At 39.9% G+C, this 20,541-nt stretch overlaps 1 protein-coding gene across 3 annotated transcripts in view; it reads left to right on the forward strand.

Annotated features, from left to right (window-relative positions):
• LOC116719711 (myosin-10-like) overlaps nt 1-20,541 on the forward strand; it is an 87,371-nt gene that overhangs the window by 34,865 nt on the left and 31,965 nt on the right. For 2 of the 3 annotated variants that reach the window (XM_032562343.1, XM_032562344.1), the window contains 11 exons: nt 1,519-1,536; nt 7,041-7,133; nt 8,611-8,674; nt 8,866-8,964; nt 9,952-10,095; nt 10,491-10,586; nt 12,039-12,157; nt 12,242-12,394; nt 13,490-13,663; nt 13,831-14,004; nt 14,772-14,886. In XM_032562343.1, coding sequence (XP_032418234.1) covers nt 1,519-1,536; nt 7,041-7,133; nt 8,611-8,674; nt 8,866-8,964; nt 9,952-10,095; nt 10,491-10,586; nt 12,039-12,157; nt 12,242-12,394; nt 13,490-13,663; nt 13,831-14,004; nt 14,772-14,886 — 1,249 coding nt within the window. The remainder of the gene's footprint in view (nt 1-1,518; nt 1,537-7,040; nt 7,134-8,610; nt 8,675-8,865; nt 8,965-9,951; nt 10,096-10,490; nt 10,587-12,038; nt 12,158-12,241; nt 12,395-13,489; nt 13,664-13,830; nt 14,005-14,771; nt 14,887-20,541) is intronic. The other variant, XM_032562345.1, reaches the window with a different exon arrangement.

The following is a 20,541-nucleotide window of genomic DNA, read 5'->3' on the forward strand; positions in this document are numbered from 1 at the left end:
GTGAAGCATTTCTGTGTTGCTTTGCTCACTTTTTTTTAAGATAGACAAAAAAAAACAATTTTTAAAATGTTATTTATAAGAATTCAGACTCATATGTGTTTTAATATCAGAATGTTTTAAAAAGAAACAGGCCCTCCACTTCAACATTTCCATCCTTTGTTTTACACCAAGAAAAAAAACTCAACATATATTTTTAAATTTATTTATTTAGAATATGCAAATAATACCTGGCTTCCCACTTGCCAGGTATAGCAAGTGAGATGTGTGCATGATGGCACACATCTCACAATCATAGCACAGAAAAGTGTTTTTGTTTTCTTTTCTGGTTATTACTTTGAAATAACTCAACGTTTTGTGGATTTTGTTTAGCGATTGTTATAGATGTTTGGTGACTTCAAGACGCCAGTCTGTGCTGCAGTTCTCTAACGAGGATTTATGGGATTTTTACCTACATTTATTTAAACCTCTTTATTTATATACTGTAGTACATGTCAACAAGCCAATTTAAAATGACAAAAACATCAAACAAGCAAGAAACGGTGCAGTGGCAAAATAAAAATAAGTAAAGAAAAGTGGGTAACAGACCCAGTGTTTCGGCTGTTTTGCAGTTTTCTGGAAGTATATTCCAGATTAACGGAGCATAAAACCTGAATGCAGCTGCTTAGTGTTCGTTTCTGACTCTGGAAATGCAAAGTAAACTTGTGAAAATGCTGTAATTAATGCAAATAAAGATAAACTGCACGTATGACAAGGTTTCCCCCAGAAAACTTGCTAAGCCCGGTGGCTGGGCACTAGAGCAGGCATTCTTCCAGCGGCTCGACGTGTTTTTGAGTTAAAAAATGTCTAAAGTTGACAGAAAGTTTTAAAATGTCACTTGACAATTGTGTTATTGAAAGATTAGTACCTGAACACCAACTGGCGGAAACCCTGGATGAGAGTCTCATGATGATGTTGTCAGATTAATCCTTCAATCCAGGAAATGTTCTTCAGGTAATTTGTTGTTATACTTACAAATTAAAAACATTACAACTTACATTTAAAGGGACTGTTATGGGGACCAATTATCTGTGATAGTTTCCTTTACCTAGGATTTGTTTCCTTACTGACTGAATGTACTAAATTATTTTTTTCTAATATTTTCAGAGTGAGATTAAGCTGCTGTTATAATTAGAAACTTGCTTGAACGGTTTTACTCTTTCTGCAGTAGTTGTCTTTAACAACAAGCATCTCAGTACATGTGCGTAGTACCATGTACTTGGTTCTTAGTACATGGTACCAGCGTCTAACCAGCCGGCCTGTGGGTGTCAGGAATCAGAATAACACACCGCTTAGTTTTCTAACTAAACCTGCTGCTAATTCCATTCCTAGACGGCTGTAGGTTGTTCATAGATGTTAAGCTGTCATTTCAGAAATGTTCTGCTGTAACTACAAATTCACTTGTACCTACAACATGAATACATTTGACTGTTTTCATATATTTTGTTGTTTTTAACAACTGAATGTCCTCATACCCTACAGAGTGGATCCCTGTTTTATGTGAGTAATATTTAGTTTCTCAGCTCTCTTAGAAAATATGAAAGGAGTGCTCTCCTCACTTTGCTGCTGCCTGCTTGATACACCAACTCTTTATTAAATGTAAGAAATGTTTTAGACTGTACAACTGGATGCTTTCTACCCACCCTACCTCCATGCATCTGCTCTGTTTAGAGAGAAATTCTATGTTGCATGCATTGCTTAAATCTTATAAGTACTTCTTCCAGTTATTTTAAGTCTTATTTTTCCAATGTTTGGGTAACTTCTGTTGCAGAAACAAACAAATACTTGAAGCAAAAAGATTTGTTTGGGATTTTTCTACTAGATTTTTGACCCATTTATTCTCTATTGATGTTTTTGTCAACAGAGTAAACCTTCCTTATCTTGTTGAGAATCACTGGATCCCAGCTGTCCATCTTAATGCAAACAGACCAACGACAAAACAACCATTGATACACTTAAATCAGTAAAAAAGAAAAAAAAACACAAAAAAACTCAAATACATGCAGGGAAATACATACACAGACCAGAACCAGCAACTCTCTTGCTGTGAAGTAATAGTACTTATAGTGGGACCAGGGCAATGCAACAGCATGGTTAATCTTTCATTTAGGGCAGGCTCAGACCCAGTCAACAATCAGACCAGGAACAATATCTGGTTTCCAAAAAGAAGATACAATTTTAACAGTAGTTTGAGGAAAATTATGAATGAAATGTTTATGTTTTTACAAACAGTGTAAAGAAATTACTTTCTAATCAGTGTCAAATAAATCTGTCCACCAGTGGTGGGCATCACTAATTTAAGAAATTAGTTCCACTAATGCTAACGCGCTTAACAGTGCTTCTCAATTCCAGTCCTCAGGCCCCCCTGCTCTGCATGTTTTAGATGTGCCTCTATTCCAGAGCAGCTGATTCAAATGATTGCATGACCATCAAGTGCTGCAGAAACCTGTTGATCACCCATAGATTCAATCCAGGTGTGTAGCAAAAGGGAAACACCTAAAACATGCAGGGCAGGGGGGCCTGAGGACCGTAATTGAGAAACGCTGCGCTACACCAACATGGTATGTAGCAGAAGCTAACGCTAAAGCGCTACACCAACATGGTATGTAGCAGAAGCTAACGCTAAAGCGCTAACTTCAATTGAAATTATATCTACAACTACAGCCCTCGAGACCCTAAACAAAGAGTTTATGTTTATATTTTGTTCTCTGTTTTATTTTGATCCTGTATGTTTGCTTGCTGCGTAAACAGTCAATAGTCTTTAGCGCTAATTTCCTTTAACGCTTTATAATTTACCGGAAAAACAAAGTCGGGGGGGAAGCTAAATGCGCTAAACGTTTTTAAAGTTAGGAAAAGCTCTAGATGAAAATTTAGCTCTGCTATTAGCGTAGAAGCGGAAGTGCTCCTACCACTGCAGAAAATACAGTTTTTTTATTTTCACATATTGAGTAAAGGTTTCATATAGAATATATGGTTAGTGTAGAATTAGCCAGTTGAGTTTAAAACAGTGAAAATATTCAAAAGGTGAATTAGAGAAAGTTGAATGCTGTTCAGACTACCTTCAGCTTAGTGTCAATAGGAAGCTCTGCAACAGATTTCTGTTTTAGTGTAATTAGCGGCTAACGATACCCAGTTGCCTTCTATTGTTCCAAAACCAAAGATTTTCTATAATGGCCGTCGGTGTTCGGTTCTTATACACACTTCTGACTTGATTGTTTGAAAAAATATATAATTTATTTATTTCAAAAATATAAACGGAACAATTTCTAAAAATATCTTACAACCTAGTTAAAAATTAAAGTTAACTTAATCCGATGTTTCAAATTCAAAAAGTGGTAAAAAAAAAAACCTAATTTACAAAAACCTCCCGTCATCATACCGGACATTCGCCAAACAAAAGACCTCCACCAAACACCTGGTTTAACCCTAACCCTAGGAGGGGCTAAAAGTTACTAAAGTCATCTAAACAATTTCAAATATAAAAATTCATTACAGATTTTGATTTTGAATTAACTTAAGTATATTCCAAAGAAAACCTAAATTGATAGAAATTACAATTTACAAAATCTAACACAAATGGCCACAACAATTACCATCAGCAATTTAAAACTAATGGAGGCTGATTGAAGTGTTGCTGGACATCTCAACATAATGTCGTTATTGGGTTTGTTGGTCAGCAAAGAGGAGAACTTGGGACCTACTTACATTCTTCCTTCAAAATAAGAGTCGCATGCATACAGTATCTGCATAGTCGGCTAACATTGAATAATTTCCAGGTCAGATTTTAAGAGTATTATCTTACTTTCCCAGATTTAATCACATGGAAACTGTAGTTACTCATGTTGAAAACAAATATTGTGTAGTTTTAATTATGTGGTACCACAAGATTTTGTTATCACGTTCTACAACTTAAAAAATTTCACTTTATAAACAAAAACAATAATTTCGTAAAAGTTTTTAGGTATCATGATTGTTAATGTACACAGCTAAATCCTGTAGACTTTTAGAGCACACTGATTTTAAGCGAAGGGATTTGGCGGTTCTCACATCACCACCTCTTAATCGCTCAACTGGGCAACTCAAGCAGAACCTTTTTGGACTTCTCCAACATCCAAGAATCTGCCACAAATGAGTTTCCCACATGGCCAGGTTCCTGCCCAGTGCTCCTATTTTCTTTGCTTCTGAAAAAAAAGAAGAAAACTTGGCATATTTGTTGGGCCTCTGAAGCAGATGTTGAGCACTGCGAATGCAAACACAACTCGGCTCTTCCTCAGAAGATTTGCTGGGACAGTTGTGACTGATCCTCTTTGAGTCGCCTAAATCTGTCCCCAAGTCTTTCCCCAAGTCTTTCCCCACAGCTTGCCAAGCAACCCGCTTTTTAAAAGGAGACCCACTTGTAGCAGTTTAAGGAGAAAAATGCTTAAATTGAAGGAAATGAAGAGACTTCTTAACAGATGGGACCTTTTTGTGGTGGTCTCTGTTCCTGTCATATTGACTTTTTACTATTCGTTAAAATTGATGCTGAATTTGGACCTAATGCATAATGGAAGTGGAAGCCTGTTTAAATGTGACCTTTGTTTGGTCCAAACAGATGAATAAAGATTGTCAGGTAAGGTTTTTCACCATTAGGTTGAACCCCAGACCTGTGTTTGTGTAAAAACAAACTCCTCTGGTTTGAATTATCTGTCCCCTGTGGGCCGTACAGCTGCTCCAATGGAGGGCTGCTACATTCCAGCTGCTCACAATTTCACCCAAAAACAGTTCTTCACACTCATTGGTCAAATGCAGCATTAAATGTCTCGCATCCCAAGTGAGATGCTGATTCCTCAGTTCCCCTCTCATGGAAAACGGCTTACTCAACCCTTCAGTGCGTGGAGATATTTCTGTCTGAGTGGGAGACAGTTTCTTTTGCCACAAACTGTTTTTCTCTCGGCCATTTTGGGTTCTCTGGCCATGACAAAGTCCGCAGCGAGGTTTAGATGGAAGCGTAGAGGAAACACCTGTCAAAACATCACCATAAATCTGTTATTTATTTTTTTCAGCTTTTCTACAGTGGGCAACATCAATAAAAACACTGAACTGTTTCTGCTCCTCTCTGTTTAATGTGGGCATTATCTGCTTTTATCGCAGCAGAAGTTTTAAATTCAATTTTAATGTTTAGAGATTTTTCTTTAACTACATTCTGCTGCAAAACAGGGAGTTTAGGTTAATTTCACCTGTACATAATGCCAACCTAGAAGGAATGCAAGTAAAAAGTTAGAATTTTTAAAAACAATCTACATTTTTTTAGGGGTGCAGCGATTTATCGGTCAGGTGATTTATCTGTGCTGATTTCCTTAACTTTGGGAGATCGGTTATCATCTGATTTTTACACGTGACGCCGATGTTATCTATGCTGGAGAAGTTCTAAAAATCAGCTACTGTCCTGCTTGATTGACAGTCCGGCCCACCCGGTCATCTCTGTACATTTGCAGTTAACAATAATCACCAGGCTTTTGCCAATTCAGCAACTTTCTTGCTGTATTGACCAACATTTCAGGCAAAAATAATCCAAAATCGGTTATCGGCAGGTTAGGCTTTTTAAAAGATCGATTATCGGTGATTGGCCAGAATACTGCAATTGATGCATGCCTATTTTTTTTTTACTAAATGGGCTCGCAACAAAATGTGAAAAAGCGTTTTGTTTCCATGACTGAATGTTTAGGTATAGATATATTTAATATTCATTCAAATGGCCCACTGGTGCTTAATATTAAGATAAAACCACCCATTAAAAGACATAAAGTTTGTCTACATTTGATTAGAAACTCTTAAAATGTAAAAAAAAAAATTTAACGCCTTTTCACTTTGATGTAATTTGGTCCTACTCAAAGAAAATTGATTGATTTAACTGATAAAATAATATTTAAGCACACGACTGTTAGCTAACAGTTAATTTGTGTGTCCCTCAAGACATGAGAGGGCCACATAAATAGTTCTGATGGTCCGGATCTGGCCCGCAGGCCTTCTGTTTGACACTTTTGTTTTATACTGTTAGTGTTGTGGAAATTTGCCTATGCAGACACAGACTGAAAACGGATCAGCTTCTATTAAATGTGACTAAAGAACCAGATGCTGCTTTGGAGCCTTTGGCCCGGACAGAGCTGTAAAAAGTTAAAACCAGCATAAATATGTCCTGCAAGTGAAGATTGTAAAAGTTACCTCTGAAGATTCTTTTTCACCTAATCATCTTTTTTAAGTCATAAATCAATGCTTCCATCTATTATTGTCTGCGGTCGGATTACAGGGGAATCCCATATCATAAACCATAGCGGTAAAATACATTTTCTATTTTAATCATCATCAATTTTTTTTTTGCCTTTGCAATTTCCTGATTTTTTCCCCCCACTGTTTTTGGTTTTTGATGAGACAAAAAGTTCTTCATATTTTCACTTTTTGACACACCAGACAAATACCAGACAAAGAAAAAATATACATTTAAAATTTGTTTTGATTCCAGACAATTTAGTTTACGTTTGTCATTTTATATTACTAAATTAGAAAATTTAATACATTTTTCTATCCATACATGATCTTCGGGTCAAATACAGCGGCCCAGAGAATCTAAAGGCTTTTTAAAAAGTTTTTAATTTTATTTTTAAAAAAAACAACTTTTTATATAAAATTTATATTAAAAATTCTTCCACTTTTTTTTGGAAAAATTGTAGGAGATTTTTGTCATTGCTTGCAAAACCTGAACATAAGCAAAGGTTAATAGAAACATTTATTTGATCCTCCGTTGGCTTTTTCTAACAGTTTTTCTCCAGAGGTTTAATTGTGATGCTCGCTTTGCCATTTTCCCTCAGCTTTGTTCTTTTCGCCTCCATTTCTATAGATCTTGTGAAATCTGCTGCATGATTGTTTTCCACCTGTCTGTGAACCTCAGTTTGTCATCGCTTTCCGCTCACCTCACACACCCCTTGGTGACTGAACGCTGTCTGTGTGTGTTTTTGTGTGTTTGTCAGGGTGAACTGGAACGCCAGCTTCTTCAGGCTAACCCCATCCTGGAGTCTTTTGGCAACGCAAAGACTGTGAAAAACGACAACTCGTCACGTTTTGTGAGTTGAGCCAGGCAGAAACCATCAAGTCTAATATAACTGTCATAAGGTCTTTTGGTGCATTAAAATAAGTCCAGTTTGAAGAGTTTTATATTCATGCAAACAATGCATGTCAGTAAGATGGCCTACTTCATCATACCATAAAGTATCTATCAAGTGAAATAATATAATACACCGAGACAGAGAGGTGGGAATGAATTGGAAGTGCATAATGACTAAATGGGATAAAATTATGACTTTCTTCCTAAAAGAAAGTGGCATCACGTCAGATGTTGATACCAGCAGCAGTGTTGTTAATTACAATCTAAGCTTTGGACATAGAACCTGGCAGAAGTGTTTTTGTGTCCGGTGAACTTCACGTGAAGTTTTGACTGTTTGTTAGGCTACGTTCACACTTAATTGGTCGTTAATACTAATAAAATGCGACCGCTTCTCTGTGAACGGTTTAGCGTGGATCGCGGCTCATATGTCTCTTCTAGCCCTGACTTTGAAGTACAATTTTGTTTACAAAGACTTTATATGTTGTTTTTGTTGTTTTAATTTATTTAAAATGTCTTCCAGTTACATTTTAAATATTCATTAGAATTTATTTATCGTTGAAAATGTGTGCTTGTATTATGCCATTACCACAATATTAACTGAAATGGACTCAAAACAACAATATAATTTATCCCAAAAACTTCTGGGACAATTTATCGCTCAGCAAAATGTGTTGTTGTGACATGAGTAGCATTGACCGAAACTTCTGCAGAGAAGTCTGTTTGGATGCGTAGTCGGTGCTAGGAGCTGTGGGATTGTGATGTGATCCACTTCGGCGACGCAGACTTCTTTTCAAAATTTCATAATTATAATTTTCAGCCACTGTTTATGTCTGGATTTAGAGGGCCTGCCTTCTTGTGTTGCAGAAATGTGACGCATGTCTCGTTGACATAAAAGTCGAATAAAACGCCACATCCCCGTTAGGACTGCAGACGCTTTCAAACCCATTGGATACGCATCTGATTTAGTTCCACACATGGAAGCGGCACAAATCTGATTTTTTCTTGCCGAAAAGACCAGAGTTGGGCTGTACAAGCTGCCGTAGAATATGGGTCGCATATGGACAAAAAATAAAAGCAGGTCGCATTTTCCTGCTGTGTGAACGTAGCGTCAGGTGCTATGGGAACTGCCTGATAACGCTTCCAGTTCCACCACATATTTCCCCTAAAGGCATCTGTAGATGGATCTACAGATGCATCACTGACAATCAGATCAAGTTGCTGTTTTTGCAAAATATTTCCAAAATAAAACAATTACTTTGTTAGTATGTGGAGTAATACATCTTATACTATTTATTATGCTTCCACTGCGTTATCGCTACTGGGGGATTATGTTTGTGATTTTGTCCATTGCACAGGAAACATTTTTTATAGTGTAGGTGTCAGGGATCGATTGATTTGTTTTTGTTTTAACATGAATCTTGTGTTGATCTCTGCAGGGGAAATTCATTCGCATCAACTTTGATGTTGCCGGGTACATCGTGGGTGCCAACATCGAAACCTGTATCCTGTGTTCTGGAAATAAGCATCTATCAATTCATCTAACAATCTTTGTTTTGGTTGCTCTGAGGAATTCATACTTTTATACCTTTCTAAGCTTTGGCTCTGACCTCATTATAAGTCAGTCACAGAACGTTTTGGTTGTTTCGTACTGGAATTAAAAGGATTTACTGTTCCTGACTGTTCTGCGTCAGACTTGCTGGAGAAATCCAGAGCGATTCGTCAAGCCAAAGATGAACGCACCTTCCACATTTTTTACCAGCTGCTGGCAGGAGCTGGAGAGCATCTCAGATGTGAGTAAGAAGAGAGTGGAAAGATTAGTAAGAAGTGAAAATACGTCTTATTGTTATAACTCAAAGACCTTGACTCCTGGAATGCCTGGACTTTAATATAATTTACAAAGATTAAGTCCCAGAATACACAGACGCTATTACATCACACGTTTTATTTCTTTTATTGAACTAAATATATGTTCTCAATTCTGTTAAATAAAGGGGCAGACATATTTATTTCAACTCCTTATTTATCTTAATTATAGAAATGTAGAAATGTTTTCTTTCTGGGACAGACTAATAATTTTTTTTTATTATTGGATTTGACAAAATGTAATGTTTATTACTTATTTCATAGTTGTTTACAGTGTTGTTTTTATCATATAAAGCACTTTGAGCTCCCTTGTTGCTTAAATGTGATATACAAATAAACTTGAGTCTTAAAGAAAAGAGGAAAAATATTCTAAAACCAAAACCAGTTAGGTTTTTTCTACCAATAAGTATGTAAGTAACATAGTAGATATTGTAGCTTTATTTCCAACACTTAGAATAGGAAACAAAGGACAAAAAACTAAAATAATTTAACTAAAAAATAACACAGCTTAGTCAATAGCTTTATATGTAATGTCAAAATACATTTAGATATGCTGTATAATGGGGAATACAACCGTAACATTAACGTATATATCCAACAATACATTGTTTAATAATTAATATTTATGTCACATAAGTTTAGCTGTTATTCCTTGTTTTGAAGGAGAAAAACAGGAGAATTTGTAGACTTGTCAGTTTAAATTTCGGTCCTCGTCAGTGTTTTCTGTGGTTTGCTTTGTTATATTATTTTCTCACAAATATTCAATAGGGTACTCATTTTTAAACTTGGACGTTTGCAGTGTGATTATAAGCCTATTTAATAAACATCTTTACATTTGTACTCCGTTGGTGAAAACTAGTGAAGTCTGAAATCGAATGGGGATTAGGTTTTGAACGTTTACTCTCTCTCCACAGCCGATCTGCTTTTGGAAGGGTTCAATAATTACAGATTCCTGTCGAATGGCAACATCCCGATTCCAGGCCAACAGGACAAAGACAACTTCCATGAAACCATGGAGGCCATGCACATCATGAGCTTCGCACATGAAGAGATTCTGGGTAAGGCAAGAGTTCACTCTGACCTAACTTTGTCTTTTTTTTTTAATGTTCTGTTTCCTGCTCAGCGCTAAAGATAAATGATAGAACAAGAGGTGCATTTCTTCATGGAAATGTCATCAAATGATTCAAAACCGCTTGGCCAGCATCTCTGCATGCGAAGATGAAGATCGTTTATAAGACAGAAAGGGAGGAGGAATTAAACACCAATTAAAATAAAAAACTTTTTTTCAGGTGGATTTTTTGTAAGTTAAAAATAAAGTATTTTCTGCAGAGCTTTATATCCCTGTTAGATTAAAAGGTAAATACCTATGATTGTATTGGTGTCTAGGATCAGTTAAAAAACTTGAAATGTCGTCAACATTCCTGATGTTTTGTCTGGATTTGTATATTTGCAGCGATGTTGAGGGTGGTGTCTTCAGTGCTGCAGTTTGGTAACATCATCTTCAAGAAGGAGAGAAACACTGACCAAGCCTCCATGCCTGATAATACTGGTAACTATTCTAGAAAGTCTATCTGCTTTATATCTATTTGGTAAAGCACAAACACCCCTCTCTCATTTCAATTCTATTTATTTATGCAGCATCAATTTAAAACAAATGTAAACTTGACAAACAGGTTCCACTACTTCGATCCACTTCAATCCAGTCCAAAATTGCATACATAACTCAATAAAATATAATAAAATAAATATAATAAAATATCAGCTGAGATCATCTTTATCAGGAGCCAAACTGCTTACTCCTAAGCCAGCATGTGACAACAGCGAAGAGGAATTATTTCCTTTCAACCAGAAGTAAAATCCGGTTAAATTAAGCTCACTATGAGCGATCATGAACTCCTTCACTGTTTTCCACCCTTGAACTGTCAGGATTTATAAATGGCTGGAAAAGTCAGATAAAAAAAACACAACTTAAATTAAGTATTTTACAAAACGTAGTGTGTTCAAAAAGTAAGGGGATAAAAACAAACATTTGCCTTTCTAGAGTTTATTCCCTTTCACATTTTCTAGAAGCAAGCAAGGAACCGACCAACCAGTCAATGAACAACCAAATAACCAATCAACCAACCAAACAGCTGATGAACAACCAACAAGCAGCACAACCAACTAACCAAACAGCCCACCAACCAACCAACCAACCGACCGACCAACCAACTAACCGATTTGCCAACCAATCAGCCAATCAACCAACCAACCTGCCCACCAACTGACCAACCAGCCAAAACCCACCATGTACCTTCTGGGTTTATAAGTTCCCTACTTAAACCCTGATTACTGTAGAGATATCTGCTATGAATTTATAGTGAACTTTGTAATTATATAAATTTATACAATTGGTTAGAAAATTCTGAGAATCCCCAAAAATCTGAGTTTGATGTGAAAAATGTGTAGAAATCATAAACTGTGCACCTCCTCAGTGTCCTGTTAAGCCCTAAAACAGAAATGACTTGCTTTGTACAGTCTTGCAGTTTCTCTAAGTGTGGTGTCAGACAAAAGGTACTAGAACAGAGTGATACAAAAAGATAAAAGTCTGTTTCTAATCATGCAGCACAACCAGAAATCTCTAAATGCAGAAACAGAAGGCAGAACCAAAACAGCTGTGTTTTATTTTCAGTAGTGAAACATCTTTGGTTTAAATCAGGTTCTGTTTTTGCATAATAGGTCCAGCCAAGTAAAATAATTTTATCAGTCATATTCCATATTTGAGAAAGATTATTATTAATCAGGCAATGTCAAACTATATTGTCGATTATTTATTTTTGACAAGAAAATCTGAGTTCTGCATTATGACGAAATATTAGTTGTTATTTCTGTTTCTGCTCTCTTTGCCAAACTCATGTGAGCTACTTTTTGTAGATATTTCAGTCTTGTGACCCTTTTCATATTATGTAGTTAGAAACTGCTTTATTTTCATGTTTATTTTTTTTAAATCTTTGTTTTCTAGCTGCTCAGAAACTGTGTCATCTGCTTGGTATGAATGTGATGGAGTTTACCAGAGCCATCCTGACGCCCAGAATCAAAGTGGGAAGAGACTACGTCCAGAAAGCCCAGACCAAGGAGCAGGTCACCAAAGTCTTGGCTGGCTCTCATTGAATTTATTCTCTCCTCCTTCGTCTTCATGCTGTTGTGTTTTTTTCCTCCCTTCAGGCTGACTTTGCTGTGGAGGCGCTCGCTAAAGCAACATATGAGCGCCTGTTTCGCTGGCTGGTTCATCGTATTAATAAAGCTCTGGACAGAACCAAGCGGCAGGGCGCCTCCTTCATTGGTATTCTGGACATTGCTGGGTTTGAAATTTTCCAGGTTTGAATTTTTCTTTGTTACGTTTTTTTAAAAGTAATACTGTTCCTACTTTTGAGGGACTTGTGAAAGTATTTATAGCCCTTGAACCTTTCCATATTTTGTCACATTGCAACCACAAACATAAATGTATTTCATTGGATTTTAATGTGAAAAACCAACACAAAGTGGTATATTAAGCATGAATTAGAAAGGAAATTATACATGATTGGGCCTGTCACTATAACAAACATTGCTGGACGATAAATTGTATTGCGATAATCAATAATCTTGTTGTTTTGAGACCATTTTGAATTAATTTAATGGTAAGGCATAATAATGCAAGAACACATTCTCAATGATCAATAAACTTTAAATTCTAATGAACATTTAACACTGGAACTGGGAGACATTTTACATATCCAAGATAAATAAACAAATACAATAAAAAAACCCCAAATAAAATTAATTATGAAGTCTCTGTAAACAAAATTTTCCTCCAAAAAAGGGCTAGTCGAGACAAAAGCACCAGACTGAAGACTTTCATCATCCAGTTTTTGGTAGAAAGAGTGAAAAGATAAAAACAACATATGATCCAAATGGAAACTATGATTCATAACATGTTTTACAAATTGAAAAACTGGAAAGTGTAATGTTCAATAATATTCAATACCCTTTTCTCTTGAGTGCAACCGGTTGCCTTCAGAAGTTGCCTGTTGATTGCTAATGACTAAACAGAGTATGCCTGTGTGTAATCTAATCTCAGTGCAAATCTAGCTGCTCTGTGGCGCCTCAGAGGTCGGTTAAGAGAATATTGGGGAGCAAACGACATCATGAAGTCCAAGAAAACATCAGAGATGAAGTTGTGGAGAAGCAGGTTTAGACTTTGAACATCTCACTCTTCAATCCATCATCTGGAAATGAAAAAAGAGTATGGCACAACTGTAAATCTACTAACACATCTAAACTTAAGAAAACACTGATCAGAGATGAAGACAAGATCCACAGCTCAGGTGGAATTCAGCAGTATGAATACTTTTGAAAGCCTCTGTACATGCTCACATAGGGGTTTTTTGGGTTTTCTTTAGTTGATAGTCTTTCTCTTGCTTGTATTTGCAGCTGAATTCCTTCGAGCAGCTCTGCATCAACTACACCAACGAGAAGCTGCAGCAGCTCTTCAACCACACCATGTTCATCCTGGAGCAGGAGGAGTACCAAAGGGAGGGCATCGAGTGGAGCTTCATCGACTTCGGCTTGGACCTGCAGCCCTGCATCGACCTCATCGAGAGACCGGTTAGTGACAATAAAGCCTTTTAGAAAGAAGTGACGTAGGCCTTAATTTTAGGAAGGTTGCGATATGAAAGACACAGCAGGTGAAGAATAAATCGCTGTGTTTGTGTAGGTGAGACTGCACTACTGTGCTCTACTGTGGGAATGAAATGTTTTCGTTTTTCCTCCAGGCAAACCCTCCAGGAGTGTTGGCTCTGTTGGATGAGGAGTGCTGGTTCCCCAAGGCCACAGACAAGACCTTTGTAGACAAACTGATCCAGGAGCAGGGAACTCACACCAAGTTTCAGAGACCCAGGCAGCTCAAAGACAAGGCTGACTTCTGCATCATCCACTATGCGGGAAGGGTAGGCATCGTTACTGTTTGGGTTTCTAAACGCCACACTTAGTAGACAATTGATTTTATCTTTTGGAAGCAGATTTGTTAGAAAATTAGCTTCTATTAAGTCACAATTAAGCCTGCCAATTCTTTATCTTTGAATATCTGTTTGAAATGCATCATCTTCTCTTGTGGGATTCCCAGTGAATACTAAGGCCTGTTTGGTCAGAAATGTTTGGCAGTAAAAATCTTGATTGGCCAAACAAACAGGCCTGCTGATGTTCACATCTGTTCATATTTATGTGGCTTTTGGATTTACAACAGAATGTTTCAGAACAAAGCCAAATGTTCACTGATGATGTAAAAGTTATCAATGAAGCTGAACCAAAACAAAAGGCCTCAGCAAAGTGAGGTTGAAGCAGCAGCTGCGATTCCACTGAACATAAAATTGAGAAAATTGGTACCAGAAAAAAAAAAATTGCTAAATAAAAACACATCCATTTCAGGAAAAAGTTTGAGCTAGTTTTTCAGCCATATTGAAATTGGTATATACAATAATCAGCTTATTGATTTTCATCTGTTTCCAAAATGTAATTTTTTTTTATTTTTGTTTAGTTTGTGTGATCTTACTTTAAGATACAGTTAACCTAATCTCTATGAAACCATGTCCTTGAAAGATATTTTGGGCATTTTATAGTATCCTTACTCTACTGCATGTACTGTATATCATAAATAATTGCATAATAAACTTCATTTCTCTGCATTTTACTAAACTAAAGCCTGTTTCTTGTTCAGGTTGACTACAAGTCAGACGAGTGGCTGATGAAGAACATGGACCCTCTTAATGACAACGTGGCTACGCTTCTTCATCAGTCAACAGACAAATTTGTGGCTGAACTATGGAAAGACGGTAATTTGCTTCCTTTAAACCTCAACGTAAACTAGAAAGAATCCATTTAAAAACCACGTTTAGTTAGATTCAATTGTTTGTAGCTTTCTGCTTACTTACAGAGCTGTGAAAAGGGGTTTCATCCTCTTACATCTGCTTCTGTTGTTGCTTTTTGTAACGTTTTAGATGTTTGAGCTCAAGTTTTAATATAACCTGAAGGTAAAAATAGTTTTTTAAATGATAATTTAATTTAATAAGAGTACAAAAAGCTTGAGCTGGGATTTCCACAGCATCCATTTTAAGTCAAAACTTTGACTAGGCCACTCCACAACCTTTATAGTGCCTTTTGGAGCCAGTCAGAGTCAAACTTGAGCTTAAGGTATTAAAACTCTCCCATGAATGTCATTTTTGCACCTTATTATTTATTCTGGGGGTAATTTTGGTAAAAAGGAATAAGGATCTTCACTGTTCTATGTTTTCTACATCTGTGGATAGTATTTCTACAACTTGGTTTGCTGGCATCCAACAAGTTTTGAAATGGTGTTGTCTTCCTGTCCAGACAGACAGACGTCAAAAACTTTATCAATTTAATTTCTTTAGATGAGAGGATCTTTCCTAAATAAAACTATCAAAGTGCTTCTTGAAGACAAAATGTCAAATCTTTACATAATAAAATTTAATTAAAAAGACAAAATAAGCAAATGCAGATAATAACCAGTAATATTTGAAGAGTTCCTAAGGGAAAATGTGCAAAACTCTGAGGAGTGATTCTCTAAAATATTAAACTGGTCCCTTAGATTAAGACTAACTTTTGATTTGAGGATCTGAAGCTTGGAATTTAACGTTTCAGTCTATTAGGAAGGAGCTTGACTCTGCAGGCTGCTGAAAGTTAAAGTCAGCAGTTTAACATGCACTCTATTATGAAGTTATAAAGCATTGAAAAGACATTAACACAGGAGTGATGTGAGCTCTGCTGCTGGTTCCAGTTCAAAGTCTGGCTGCAGACTTCTGGACCAGCTGCAGACGTGTGACAAAAGTCTAGACATGAGGAAATAAGATCATGAATGATCATCTCATTCCTGTTTTGACACTTAACTTTTTCAGTTTGGAAGTCCATTTCAAATGATCAAAACTGTTTTTTTGTTTGGCCTTTAAGAGGCATTGATTTGTCGTCTTCACGTCCATCAGGCAACAGATTTCTCTCCAGGTTTTTGATCACTCGTTCTCAGTGTCAGCTCAGCTGAAAGGAGGTTTATTTCCTTTAGTCATAGAAGTAATTCAGACGGTTTAAAGGTGCCAAACTGCGTCATATTCATAAAACTGATGAAAGATGCTCTGAGATGTATTAATAATCTTTCCTATGTTAATTTTTATGAGATGGTTTATTCTTATTTATGTTATTAGACAGGTTCTGTTTAAATGTTTTGATCTTACATTTCATGGTACAGATCAGGTTGGTGGTTAATTGTTGCTAATTCCTAAATTAAAAAAGGTGGGTGGGGGGTAATTACGTTTTTACTTACTAGGGTCAAACTGGCCTCCATGGGCTGCCACCTTATCGTGGTGGAGGGGTTTGAGTGTCCCAATGATCCTAGGAGCTATGCTGTCTGGGGCTTCATGCCCCTGGTAGGGTCACCCAAGGCAGACAGGTCCTAGGTGAGGGACCAGACAAAGAGCAGCCCAAAGACCCCAATGATGAAGGAAAACTTTGGACTTGGTGTTCCCTCGCCCGGACGCGGGTCACCGGGGCCCCACTCTGGAGCCAGGCCTGGAGGGGGGGCACGATGGCGAGCGTCTGGTGGCCGGGCTTTTACCCATGGAGCCCGGCCGGGCTCAGCCCGAAGAGGAAACATGGGCCCCCCCTCCCATGGGCCCACCACCCGTGGGAGGGGCCAAAGGGGTCGGGTGCAGTGTGGGATGGGTGGCAGCAGAGGGAGGGGACCCTGGCGGTCCGATCCTCGGTTGCAGAAACTGGCTCTTGGGATAAGGGTGTCCATATGTGCACTTGGCACCAGGACACCCTAGGCCGCAGTTCGATGATCGACTTTGTCATCGTTTCATCGGATCTGCGGCCGTATGTCTTGGACACTCGGGTGAAGAGAGGTGCGGAGCTGTCCACTGACCACTACCTGGTGGTGAGTTGGCTCCGGTGGTGGGGGCGAAAGCCGGTCAGACCTGGCAGGCCCAAACGTGTTGTGAGGGTCTGCTGGGAACGTCTGGCGGAATCCCCTGTGAGACGGAGCTTTAACTCCCATCTCCGGCAAAACTTCGAACACGTCCCGGGGGAGGTGGGGGACATGGAGTCTGAGTGGACCGTGTTCCGTGCCTCCATTGTCGAGGCGGCCGATCGGAGCTGTGGCCGCAAGGTTGTCGGTGCCTGTCGCGGCGGCAACCCTCGAACCCGCTGGTGGACACCTTCGGTGAGGGATGCCGTCAGGCTGAAGAAGGAGTCCTATCGGGCCTTTTTGGCCTGTGGGACTCCGGAAGCAGCTGATGGGTACCGGCGGGCGAAGCGGCATGCGGCTCGGGCGGTTGCTGAGGCAAAAACCCGGGCGTGGGAGGAGTTTGGAGAGGCCATGGAGAAAGACTTCCGTACGGCTTCGAGGCGATTCTGGTCCACCATCCGGCGTCTCAGGGGGGGGAAGCGGTGCAGCACCAACACTGTTTATAGTGGGGATGGTGTGCTGCTGACCTCTACTCGGGACGTTGTGGGCCGGTGGGCAGAGTACTTCGAAGACCTCCTCAATCCCACCAACATGCCTTCCACTGAGGAAGCGGAGCCTGGGGACTCTGGGTTAGGCTCTCCAATCTCTGGGGACGAGGTCGCCGAGGTGGTTAAAAAGCTCCTCGGTGGCAGGGCCCCGGGGGTGGATGAGATCCGCCCGGAGTTTCTTAAGGCTCTGGATGTTGTAGGGTTGTGTTGGTTGACGCGACTCTGCAATGTCGCATGGACATCGGGGGCAGTTCCCCTGGATTGGCAGACTGGGGTGGTGGTCCCCCTGTTCAAAAAGGGGGACCGGAGGGTGTGCTCCAATTATAGAGGGGTCACACTCTTAAGCCTCCCTGGCAAGGTCTATTCAGGGGTCCTGGAGAGGAGGGTCCGTCGGATAGTCGAACCTCGGATTCAGGAAGAGCAGTGTGGTTTTCGTCCTGGTCGTGGAACGCTGGACCAGCTCTACACCCTCGGCAGGGTCCTGGAGGGTGCATGGGAGTTCGCCCAACCAGTCTACATGTGTTTTGTGGACCTGGAGAAGGCGTTCGACCGTGTCCCTCGGGGAGCCCTGTGGGGGGTTCTCCGGGAGTATGGGGTACCGGGCCCTTTGATACGGGCTGTCAGGTCCCTGTATGACCGGTGTCAGAGTCTGGTCCGCATTGCCGGCAGTAAGTCGGGCTCGTTTCCGGTGAGAGTTGGACTCCGCCAGGGCTGCCCTTTGTCACCGATTCTGTTCATCACTTTCATGGACAGAATTTCTAGGCGCAGCCAAGGTGTTGAGGGGATCCGATTTGGTGGCCTTAGGATCTCATCTCTGCTTTTTGCAGACGATGTGGTCCTTTTGGCTTCATCAGATCGTGATCTGCAGCTCTCGCTGGAGCGGTTCGCAGCCGAGTGTGACGCGGCCGGGATGAGGATCAGTGCCTCCAAATCCGAGGCCATGGTCTTGAGCCGGAAAAGGGTAGAGTGCCTTCTCCGGGTCAGGGGGGGTGTCCTGCCCCAAGTGGAGGAGTTTAAGTATCTCGGGATCTTGTTCACGAATGGGGGAAGAAGGGAGCGGGAGATCGACAGGCGGATTGGCGCAGCGTCTGCTGTCAAGCGGGCGCTGTACCGGTCCGTCGTGGTGAAGAGAGAGCTGAGCCAAAAAGCGAAGCTCTCGATTTACCGGTCGATCTACGTTCCCACCCTCATCTATGGTCATGAGCTTTGGGTCATGACCGAAAGAACGAGATCGCGGATACAAGCGGCCGAAATGGGTTTTCTCCGTAGGGTGGCTGGGCTCTCCCTTAGAGATAGGGTGAGAAGCTCAGTCATCCGGGAGGGACTCAGAGTAGAGCCGCTGCTCCTTCACATCGAGAGGAGCCAGTTGAGGTGGCTCGGGCATCTGGTCAGGATGCCTCCTAGACGCCTCCCTGGTGAGGTGTTCCGGGCACGTCCCACCGGGAGGAGGCCCCGGGGAAGACCCAGGACACGCTGGAGGGACTATGTCTCTCGGCTGGCCTGGGAACGCCTCGGGATTCCCCCGGAGGAGCTAGAAGAAGTGGCTGGGGAGAGGGAAGTCTGGGCCTCCCTTCTGAAGCTGCTACCCCCGCGACCCGACCTCGGATAAGCGGAAGAAGATGGATGGATGGATGGATGGATGGATGGGTCAAACTGGCTTATTAAGTTGTTTTTCCCTAAACCTGGTTCACACAGCAAGATTTTTATGCCGATTTTCCCCTTCCAACAGTCTTAAGGATGCTCTGATTATCATGATGGCTCTTAAAGGTGACCTATTACGCTTCCTGGAACAGGTTAGGATAGGATTTTCCAGCAGCCACTGTACAGCGAATACAGTGGTGAAGCCAGCTGACCAAACGTACTGGACCTCCATTTGGGTTGCTAGGTAACTGTGTTGGGTGTGGCTGGGGTTGCTAGGTACCAGTACAGTTCCCTTTGAATGTGACTTAACAATTGGAAGGTTTTGGAAAACGGCTCAGTTTCCAGACACAAGAAATCATTAACTGATTGCCAAAAAACAGCTGTCTGTGTTTTTCTTTTTAATGCTTGTTTTTTTAGAAGCAGTAGAGATCCACATGGAAGTTAAAAAAAAAAAATTAGCAAAATGTGAATTTTTCATAATAGTTCTCCTTTAAGAAAATATAAGGAGATATATCTGTCGTGATCTTGTCCACTCGGACAGACATGAGGACTGCTCCAATCTAAGATCAGGGATATTCAGCACGTTGGGTCGTCTTGGCCCGATATGGTGTCTCCTGAGGACAAACAACAAACGCAGCCTGTTGAAATGTGACGTGTAACCAATCAGAAAGCACTGTGATGAAAACATGGAGGGTAATCATAACAGAAGACAAAACAACAGACATGGTGCGACAAGAAGTCCAGTTTACGTCAGACATCTTTTTGTTTTTTCTAGTCCACAAACAATCTCCATTTCTTCTTCCTCGGCAGCCAAGTTTGTTTACTCTGAACTCGCGTTGATTCCTGTCTGATGTCCGAATGTTGGCGAGTAAAATATTTCCGTGTGGCTGAAAGGATCAAACCTGTTAAATCTATCATTTTTTATCATCATGAGTGATTTCTGTCAGGTTTTGAAATTCAGCCGAAACTTTAAAATCTCGCTCTCCCCCAGAAAACTTGCTGAGCCCGGTGGTTGGGTGCTAGGGCAGTCATTCACCCAGCGGCCCATCATGTTTTTGAGTTAGAAAATGTTTAAAGTTGACAGGAAATTTGAAAATATCACTTGATAATTATGTGTTATATGTACGTATATACAGTATATGTGTGTATATATATATATATATATATATATATATATATATATATATATATATATATATATATATATAATATATATATATATATTTTTAGGTTTTGTTGGCTCTAGTGGCCTTTATTTGAAAGTAGTTCAACAGGAAAAAGGGTAATGAGAGAGGGGAAGACATGCGGCAAATGTCGCCAGG

Source organism: Xiphophorus hellerii, chromosome 5, assembly GCF_003331165.1.
Source record: "Xiphophorus hellerii strain 12219 chromosome 5, Xiphophorus_hellerii-4.1, whole genome shotgun sequence".
NCBI classification, from domain to species: domain Eukaryota; kingdom Metazoa; phylum Chordata; class Actinopteri; order Cyprinodontiformes; family Poeciliidae; genus Xiphophorus; species Xiphophorus hellerii.